The 10,066-nt window shown below is 32.1% G+C and overlaps 2 protein-coding genes across 2 annotated transcripts; one reads left to right on the top strand and one right to left on the bottom strand.

Annotated features, from left to right (window-relative positions):
- Window positions 1-2,599: 2,599 nt before the first annotated feature.
- LOC134243406 (threonylcarbamoyl-AMP synthase-like) lies at window positions 2,600-8,324 on the bottom strand. Its single transcript, XM_062725655.1, has 6 exons — window positions 8,310-8,324; window positions 6,302-6,481; window positions 5,897-6,092; window positions 4,168-4,402; window positions 3,677-3,813; window positions 2,600-3,516 (listed from the first exon to the last, which is right to left on the bottom strand). The coding sequence occupies exons 2-6, from the start codon at window positions 6,384-6,386 to the stop codon at window positions 3,453-3,455; spliced, it is 717 nt and encodes a 238-aa protein (XP_062581639.1). The 5' UTR covers window positions 6,387-6,481; window positions 8,310-8,324; the 3' UTR covers window positions 2,600-3,452.
- On the top strand, window positions 6,686-9,763 carry LOC134243405 (mitochondrial tRNA methylthiotransferase CDK5RAP1-like; the record flags this gene model as incomplete). Its single annotated transcript, XM_062725654.1, has 5 exons — window positions 6,686-7,027; window positions 8,063-8,166; window positions 8,534-8,666; window positions 8,988-9,119; window positions 9,682-9,763. Coding segments are annotated over exons 1-5 (734 nt in total), but the record flags the coding sequence as incomplete, so codon positions are not given.
- Window positions 9,764-10,066: the final 303 nt, after the last annotated feature.

The raw sequence follows: 10,066 nt of genomic DNA, 5'->3' as shown, positions 1-10,066 counted from the left end.
AACATCACAGGTGGGATCAGGTGCCATGGAGGAGTGAGCATCCCCTGCTGACCGGTCACACTCGCCGTGTGCTCCTTGTAATGATCAGGAAATAGCAGAAAAATCCGTCGTCAATTCAGTGTATAAATAATGGACTAACAATAAGTATGAAAAACGTCAGTCAGCATTTGTCTCAATGATAAATTGTCTTTGCTGACAAGGTCATTGTAGCGACCATAAAATTTACAAAATGATGTCTTCGAACGAGACTGTTGATATTCTTGTTTCATCAACTTGATTGTAGAAATTGTTCATACATAGAGCATGCTCTTGCGTATCGAATCAACCGAGATATATAGACTCCGTATGCAGGTGATGAAGGTATATTGCTGCATAAGTAAGGGAAGTTGACGATAGAAAAGTTAAAGTCATCACATTTATCCTATAGCTTGGTTGCTAGATTACCATTAACGTCTGTTTCAAGTAAAATATCCAAGTATGAAACAGATGTGTCAGACTCTGTGGTATCTTTTATCTCAAGCTCACCAGGATATATCGTATCGATGTAGGAATGGAATTGACCATTGTTAACTGACAATACGTCGCCGTTAATGGCAATCTAAGAACCAAGCTCTATAAAAAACGTGATCAATTTAACTTTACAATCGTCAACTTCCCTTACTTATGCAGCAATATGCTTTCATCACCTGCATACGGAGTTTATATATATCTCAATTGATCAGATACGCAACGTATGAACAATTTCTCAAATGAGATATAACGTGTTGACAAACAACTTGATGAAACAAGAATATCAGCAGTCTCGTTTAAAGTCATCATTTCCTAAGTTCTGGTCGATAAACTGACTTTGTCTGCAAATACAATTTATCATTGAGTCAAATGTTGACTAACGTTTATCATACTTATTGTTAGTCCATTATTTATACACTGAATTAACGACGAATTTTTCGTTATTTCCCGATCATGACAAGGTGCACACGGCGGTTGTGAACGGTGAGCAAGGGATGCACACTTCTCCATGGCACCTGATCCCACCTCTAATGTTTTGGAGGTCCGTATTTGTTCTGCTCCTATTTTGTATTGTATTATGGATTTTGTTCTTGAATACTGTTCTTTACTAGTATTTTCACACATTACATAGGTAATCAGAAACTCAAGCATAATATAAATATATTATAATATCAGTTTCAGAGAACTTGCATGTACAGTTAGTATGAATGTTGTAACACAACAATTTTCAAATGACCGATGACAAGGAAGCTTTATCTACAAGTTCTTTTTTTTTTGAAAATGCAGCTGTCTATGGGTGTCAAAAATCCTTGGTTCAATATATCGTGGGGAATAGTTGTTTAAAGTCTTGAGAAGTCATATGCATTTTGATGTTATCGATTTTGGTAAAATTTTGTTTTCAGATGTTCTTAATGTTCCATGAAGATTTCAGTATCCATATTTGATTTGCAGCACAGCAAACTTTTTCCGTACAGTACTCCAAAAGTTCCTCATCTACTGCTGTGATTATTTTAGTGAGGAGTAAAGAAGCTTGCAAATTGGTAGAACATCTTCTAAAATCCGCTACGTATCTTTGTAAGGATTTCTACGAAGTTTTGGAATCCAGTAAATATTTAGTAATTCGAAATACATTTCGATTGTTGGAGATATTTTTTTAAATAAATAATAAAACTGACAGATAGTTTTTAAGAATTTCCTCCTTAGAATTGGGAGTTTTTGGGTATAAAGAAGGATTAGGTACCACTTTAAAAATTAAATCCTAGATCCTCGAAAATACATGTGAACTACTGGTAGACTTACAAACAAAGACAATGACCCTAAGGTGGTTTAATTAAACAGTGTAGTAATTTTAAAAAATAAAGGGGGAGGGGGGAGTGTGTGTGTGTGGGGGGGGGAGGGGGGTAATATGCTGATACAGTTCAATGTTGGAACTATTGGAATATATCATTAGGCATATTTATGAAACCAGCTTTCTATGTGTCTCTGGTCAAGGTCAATATGGCTTACGCTGTAGGGTGTATCGCGATAAAAAAGAACCCTTGATTTAAATATTTACTTAGGCTTGTGCTCACCTATTATATAACAGGTTGTCTTGTGAAACTTGCATGGTAACATGGTGAAAATCATTGCTACCAGTAGATTTGGTTGTTTTTGAAAGCATGCAAATATCTTTTTAAGGTTGCTCCTGAGTCTCTTGAATTTTGTAAATTTAAATGTACACAACGTGCTTTTTTAAATAAGCACTTTATGTTCAACATGATCTTTTAGAATGACCTTGCAAAATGCAAATAATATACTGTAGTAGAGAAAATATCAGTCCCAGCATGTTCAAATATTTACAAACAAAGCGATTTCGAAATCTGAACAAAATTATATGTCTCAAAGTGTTAAATTCTTCACCAATATGATGATGTCTGATAAGTATGAAACTATATGAAAATTGATGGCCTTTACATAGAGAATAATATGCACCCTTTTCCATATCACATTATGTACATTTCAGTCTGAGACACCAATATCAGCCAGAGGGCCGATACATCACAGAATAATGTAAAAATAAAAACAAAAACAAAAAATTCTTCAATGTTAAAATTCTTTTTAATAAATTTGCTTTGTATAAGTTCATATAAATAGAAAAAATACACAGTGTTGTGCAATAGAAAAAATTAGTAGTAACAAACAGACGAAAATAAACAAATGCATAAAATAAAATAATCATTTAAAATATCAGGTAATATTCAACATCTTCCACAGAAATATTTATATCAAATACATTGTCCCTAAGAATGATTCAAGGAATTCATATTTATTGGCAAAGTCCAAAATGTGTCTTTTATGCTAATTAGACAAAAGTCCAAAATGTGTTTTGAATATAAAAATTAAATAAAATGACAAGGATTCTGGAAACTCATTGATGGATCTTGAAAATGAAATACGAGTGTATAAATCTAAAACTTAACCACAAAAAAGTTCCTGTTGTTTTCTTTTATTGATACACATCACATGTACCATCAGATTTTTTTGTAATCTGTATGTGAACATATATACAAATTACATCACATTATAGATCTTTTCTTTTCCTTATACAGTAAAGCATTCTTTACATAGTCCTGATTACAACCCTGTAAATCCATTCAATAAACATAAGTATGCATGTGCATTGTACTTCTAAACTACATGTATGTATACAAGCATTAGCCTCAACTTTACAATTTTTATTATATCTTCTTTTATTTTTCAATGTATATCAAATCTTTAACATCTCTTCAAGATTTTTATCCATATTTCTAACTACTGTTTATTTTATTTATTTGTTTCCCATTCATCAGTCATTCAATTAAAACATAAGTCACCAATTTAAACAAAAAACAGCTATCACAAGGTTGCTATATTTAGTTAGATCTTGATATGAGTATCACATATTGTAAGAGTTCTCGTTCTTGCTACCTTTTCTCTCTGTCCTGCAGATGATGAGCCTGGAGAGCTGCCAAAGTGGGTTTTATTGCACTACGAATAAAATCAATGTATACAAAAAAATTAGGACAAAATAAATTTAAAAAGTAGTAGTTTAGAAAATGGATTATGCATCTTATTTTTAAAAATAATCAAAGTACCTTCTTGTTTAGTAAATATTTTCCTTAGTACAATTAGGCAGGCCTAGACTTACCTCCCCTCCCTGATGATTTTGTATGTGCCCTGAACAGAGAGATCCACCACTGTAGATCCTGCCCTGGAATGGAATGTATCCCCTAGCTCTCCCCCATCAAATACAATGTCTAGCTGAGGCCAAAGGTTCTTAAACTCCTATACAATAAATTTATTTTAGTTTGCAATTCGATACGTTTTCAAAAATGTCATGTATTTAATCCAGTCAAATCTGCTCAGAAAACAATATTCTGAATTTTGATAAGCCACAAAACTGTAGCTCTCTGGTCGAGAAAACTCAGACAAACCAGAGAACTACAGATCCAAGCATTGTAAGTACATGTACCTTCAATTTACAGTGCAGCTTTTTGTTATGTGCTTTGGGTATTGTTTCTTCAATCATTTTTCATTTCTTGGATCTGTAGTGCTAGAGCTCTGGTTTGCCTGTCCAAATTTTCTCAACCAGAGAGCTACAGTTCTTTAACTTTATTTTGTACTTTTTCGACATTTTACCTGAACATTAAGTGTACTCAGAGTTGAGCTGACATTAGCACTAGTTAAGGCAATAGGGCCTTGACAGGACCTTGAAATCTCCCTCACAAATTTGTGGTCTGGAATTCGGATTCCAACAAGTGAGGTCCCTGGATTTAATTCTGGATTTAATTCCTTGGTCCTCTCAAACACCACTGTCACTGGTCCAGGTAGTAACTCAGACAGCAAATCACTGCTCACTGTTACCTTTCCCCATCTAAAAATGTAATGGAGCAATTTTAACATATTTTTCTAATTTATTATGGACATCCTGCAGACATTGATAAATAAATTTAAAGTAAAGAAAATTTTCAAAATATAAGTAGAATGAATTTAAAAAGAAAAAAGCAAATTTTAAATGAAAAAGATAAATGTATTAATATCTAAATGGTTTAATTTTTGAAAGAAATTTACTAGTATCAAAGACATTATTTTCTTGCTCTATGTTTTATTTTATTCTGAGCATGATAGAGCATATCTTTAATGCCAATTAGACAAAAGTATAATTAATTTTGATACTTTCTGCAATGAATAAATCCCAAGTTACCTATAGATAGAGTTGGGTATTGCGAAGGAAATCCATATTGCGATATATTGCAATATTTTACTTTGAATATTGCAATATATTGCAATATATTGTAGATTAATTATCATTAATAAATTTGAGCAGAATGTTTGAAATGCTGTCAAGTTCAAAGACTATTTGAATTTATCTTTAAGTTTAAAAGCGGGAGGAGGGATAAGACATTGATCGCACACCAAATTAACACTTTACTTTTAATCAAATTCCAGGTAAAATAGTAAAACAAGATGAACTCTCTTGGAAAATTTTCACATTGAAATAAAATTTTTTACAGATTATATAATCTTTTTTCATTGAATTCTTTTTTTTTTGGGGGCAACATTTTATGGGGGGGGGTTAATGAAGTAGCAAAAAATTTTATTAAAGATTAAAACAAAATACAGATTAGGCCTATATGAAAATAATTTTATTGTGGTTACAAAATAAAATTTAAAAAACCAGAAAGAAATTGTGACCTGTTTTCGTGCGTTTTGGTAATTTAGTCTAACCCGACCTAATTTCACATCAAGACGTACAATCAGGAAATGGCCTATTTTAATATATACATGCGCCTGCTATAGCATAAGGTGTTTAAAATGGCATGAAAGTTATTAAAAATAATTAAAACAACACTGCTACAAGTGAAAACATGGATGACCATTTACTTTTAATATGTACATGTACATATTGAACTTGACATTTCACCGCGATGTCGATCGTGTAGATTCAATGTGAGATTTTGAGAACCGCAATGCATACCCTGTAAAAATGTTTTATATATTTTCTTCCTTATAAATTTTATTTTAAAGTCTTATTAATTAGGTGTTCTGGGTGAAAAAAATCAAAAATTTTATTTCAAAGTAAGATATTCAAAACTGCAACAGTGAATTAATAGCTTCCACCCCCCCGCGCTCGCTCGCCTCTCTCTGTATCTCTCCCGACCGAAACTGACGAAGAATTCTTTCAACGAGAAAGAAAAAGACTTATACGTTTCCAGTTTTATTTTAACAGTTTCTACAGTAAAAAAGGTTTTTATATATTTTTATAAATATCGTAAAATACCGGTATCTGATTTTCATATCGCGATATATTATCGTGGTGGATAATACCGCAATATACCGATATACCGGTAATATTGCACACCCCTACCTATAGATGTCATTTATTTCAGCTACACTTATAGCCAATGGTTTACTGTAGTCCCTGTTTTTGATGTTGTACATTCGATCCACAGCTTCACTGTTCTGAACTAGAGCAGCTATTCCATAAATTGTGTCAGAAGGTACGGCTATCACTTTCCCAGATTTAAGACTTTCTTTTGCCATGGACACCAACTGCTCTTGCTCTGTTAATGTTATTATAAACAGATAAAGTATAATATCCATAGAAGCAAAAGATGTCATAAAAAATTAAGTTGCTAGAAAGCTTCAATATTTTTTCTGTTTGTGGAAATAAACAATAAATGAACAGGTACAGTACTTACACATTTATCAGCTTATTGCAGGTAAAGAAAACAAATACTATATTAAATTTCTCTATATAGTGCTTACTTACCATTTGAGCAAATATCAACAATCCTAGCCATGGTGTTTGATGCAATATGATGTATGTGTTTCATAAAACTCAATATTTTAATCATTTGATGTCATACTGAATTAAAATATTTTATAAACGACAAATCCTGTTTGAAGATTGTTTCACGTTGTTGCATCAGATGGGCGCAGACATATTGATCTTCGTCACTTTAGTGTTTAGAATAAAAATAAATAGCCTTTGTTAATACCTGTTTCACGACAATCCTATTCATTAAGAAGATTGCATAAACTGGATACTTAAATATAAAACACTGAGTGTATAATTTGGTGTTCCTCAAATTTTAATTAATAGACAAAAATTAAGTATAATTTAAAGATATCGGGCTCGAGATACAAAATTGACAATTAAAGCTTCATTTTTACACAGATTTTTCATTCTTGAATGTCAACAAAGTCTAAATCATGTCATGTTCAAAGCAATTTAAACACTGCAAAACTCTGTTATTTAATTTTAATGCACGGAAAACAACATGCAAAGTCCATCAGTTGCAATGTGCAAGGGTATTATGTAGGTACAATTCGCATGATTCGAAAAGCTCCAGTTTTAGTGAAAAACTTGATCAAGGACCCACTTTTCAGCACTTTGTTGCAAATGCAAATAAAGGAAATGATAAATACCTTCAGGGGGATGCAGAATCTGTGCCATATTTAGAAGAGGACGTTTATTCTGGTCATGGTAGAAAAGGTATTATTGCTCTACAATTACAATGCAAGAGAAGATTTGTGCATGTTTAATAGTAATTTTCTTCACAATAATACATGCAATAGTTTCTATTTTGTAAAACAGACCTGCATAATAGAAAGAGAATAGCTGCAGAACTGTAGCTCTTTGCTTTAGAAAATTTGGACAGATAGGGGAGAGAGGTCATATCCAAGTCATAGTGTTGTGAAAACCTTTGATTTACACTGACGCTTTTTTATCGCTCACTTCAGGTATTATTTCTTGTAGTTTATGCTTTCCCTTGCTTATAGAATGGTATCCAATAATTAATTAAATATGTTATTTCTATCATTGATACTTTAGTTACCTTTCAACGGGCCAAAAGAGACCATCGTGGTTTTTGAATGTATGTTTAAAAGATTCTCATTTTTATAACCATTACAACAACCACCTTTATGGAACCATTGAAAGGTAAATAATTTTATTAAAATATCATAAACAATAGTTAAATGTATATTCATATTATTGTATAGCTTTTTAAAGCTGGGGAAAGCATAAAATACAAAAAATAATACCCGTATAGTGATCGACAAAAAGCAGTGACATAAATTGAAAGTTTTTACAACACTTGGATCTGTAGCTCTCTCCTTTCATGTGTCTGTCTAAATGTTTTCTCAAGCAGAGAGCTACAGTTCTGCAGCTAGAAAGGGAACAAATCTAAGTCTTGTACTTTTAGTAGTACCATTCATAATTTTGGTGGCAGTAGGTGTTGTCGGCTTACTGTTCCACATGCAGAGTTCAGGGGGTTCAAATCTTGTCTCTGTGATGCATATCATTACATTTGAATAAGTACACTTTACATGATAGAATATCATGGTCAAGCAAGTATGCAATGCTCATGTTGGCAACTTCATCATTTAAATCAATTACTAGTAAAACAAATGTCCACTGAATAGGTTAGGAGACTGAGCTTGAATCTTGGTCAGATTAAGCATATTTTTCTCAGATCTTAATATATGACTTTACAATAGTACAAGAAACTTTAAATTTCTATTTCAGTATACTTTGATACATATGGATGCCAGATGAATTTCAATGATACAGAAATAGCCTGGAGTATTCTGAAAGATAAGGGATATTCCAAAGCTGAATCTGTAAATGAGGTAATATATAAATACAGTGACTAAAATAATGCACAAGAGTAAGAGCTCATATATATAAGTTCATTGATCAGAAGTAAAAGTTTGAATTGGACAATCTGTTAATCATTTTTATAAACATGCTGCTGATTTGCCATACGAGTAACATGATTATGCTATGTGCAGCTGGAAATGGAATCCATTCATCCAGTTCAAAATGTTTAGAAACATTGAAATTAGTCTATAAATGATTTGTCATTCAGCAGGAGGAATTTAATTGGTCATGGCCAATGATGCTTTTTACAAATTACCAAGAAAAAAGAAAGGGAAAATTCAGGGATATTTTTGTTGTAGGTACAAATACAATATTAACATGAGTGACTTTTTTCAGGCTGATGTAGTGTTGCTGATGACATGTTCCATAAGAGAAAATGCTGAACAGAAGATTTGGAATATGGTAGAGAGATACAAGGGATTCAAGAGAAAAGCCGGGAAGAAAAACCCACTGCGCATTGGGATTCTAGGTTACTTTTTACTTTGATAGTATCTTTTGAGAATTAAATTGAACTAATCTACTCTGCATTCATAATTGAATATCAGAAGTGTTCGGTTCCTCTCCTAAGGGTCAAATTTTTTAAGTTAAACTTAATTGTTACCATTGTCTTTCTTAGGTAACTATCTGGAAATTCTAAATTGTCATCATGTACAAAAACATATATGATAATTTTATAAGAAAAAGGGAAAAAGAAAAATAATAAGAAGGAGGAAAATTGAGAAGGGGGATACTATGTCGGGTCATAAACAGCTTTTTTCCCCTGCAGAACTTTTTTCCCTATATTTAACAGGTTGCATGGCTGAGAGACTAAAACAAAAGATCTTGGACAAGGAGAAAATGGTGGACCTGGTTTGTGGTCCTGATGCCTACAGAGATCTGCCTCGCTTGTTAGCAATGACCCCAGAGTCCAGACAGTCCGCTGGTCAGTGTAACAATAATGTGTTAGAATCCTGTTTCTCCATTTACTGTAAAAGTATTACATTTAGCGGTGTATTCTATTTAGCGATTTTGGCAGAAAGCAGAGTCTGCTAATTCAAGTACATCGCTAACTGTCTTGTATATTAACTGTTATAACTAGCAAATTCAGACAGCGCTAAATCAAATCTACGCTAAAATTGAATTTCCGCCAAATATCATACGCACCAATTGTAATACATTTACAAAATTTACAGATACTCATTACTGTAATTTGTGCATGGGGATAGCCTGTCAGTATAGCCATTTGAGTATGGAATAGACTTTATACAGAGTTTCTTTCTTGTGACATAGCAAAACTGTATTACAATTTTCAACATTTTAAGAAAAGGTAATGCCAATCTATGGTGTCTAGAACTTTCATAAAATCATATTTATGCAAGAAGAGATAGCAATCAGTTATTAGCCTTGTAAATCTTTGATTGAAAGAGTTAAATTACAAATTGATAATAGTTTTGATGAGGGTCCACTGTACAGAAAAAATTTTTACATTTATTGATATTTTACAGTAAATGTCATGCTGTCACTAGAAGAGACATATGCTGATGTAATGCCTGTTAGAATAAATGAAGATTCCAAAACTGCTTTTGTGTAAGTCTTAGGTGACATATTACATGTAAAAATATAATTTATTTAATTTCATATTATGCAAATTATTAAAATGAACCTTTGTAGAATTTTTTTGGAATACATGTACATTGTTGATGTTTTCTTTAAACAAAAGTACATTGTACCGGTAGATGTTTTCTTTAGACAAAAGTTTGTCCATAACTTTTTCTTTATATCATTTAATTCTTTAAAAAAAGTAAAAGATAAAAGAGAAAGAAGAAAGTTTGAACGATTACACAGAGCTTTCTGAAGGTTAAAAATATTAACAGTACAAGTCTAATACAA

The sequence above is a fragment of the Saccostrea cucullata genome, unplaced genomic scaffold, assembly GCF_032062105.1.
Source record: "Saccostrea cucullata isolate Sc308-1 unplaced genomic scaffold, CSIRO_AGI_Scuc_v1 ctg26, whole genome shotgun sequence".
Taxonomy (NCBI): Eukaryota; Metazoa; Mollusca; class Bivalvia; order Ostreida; family Ostreidae; genus Saccostrea; species Saccostrea cuccullata.
The sequence above is the reverse complement of the archived record's forward strand: the minus strand, read 5'-3'. Positions and strand labels throughout refer to the sequence as shown.

Bases quoted from the DNA above. Each gene is read 5' to 3' on its own strand.
- LOC134243406 (XM_062725655.1), bottom strand. From the start codon at position 6,386: ATGATTAAAATATTGAGTTTTATGAAACACATACATCATATTGCATCA. The intron at 6,093-6,301 runs GTAAGTAAGCAC...TAACATTAACAG, and splicing joins TGTTGATATTTGCTCAAATG to AGCAAGAGCAGTTGGTGTCC. The intron at 4,403-5,896 runs GTAGGGGTGTGC...TTACATTTTTAG, and splicing joins GAAATAAATGACATCTATAG to ATGGGGAAAGGTAACAGTGA.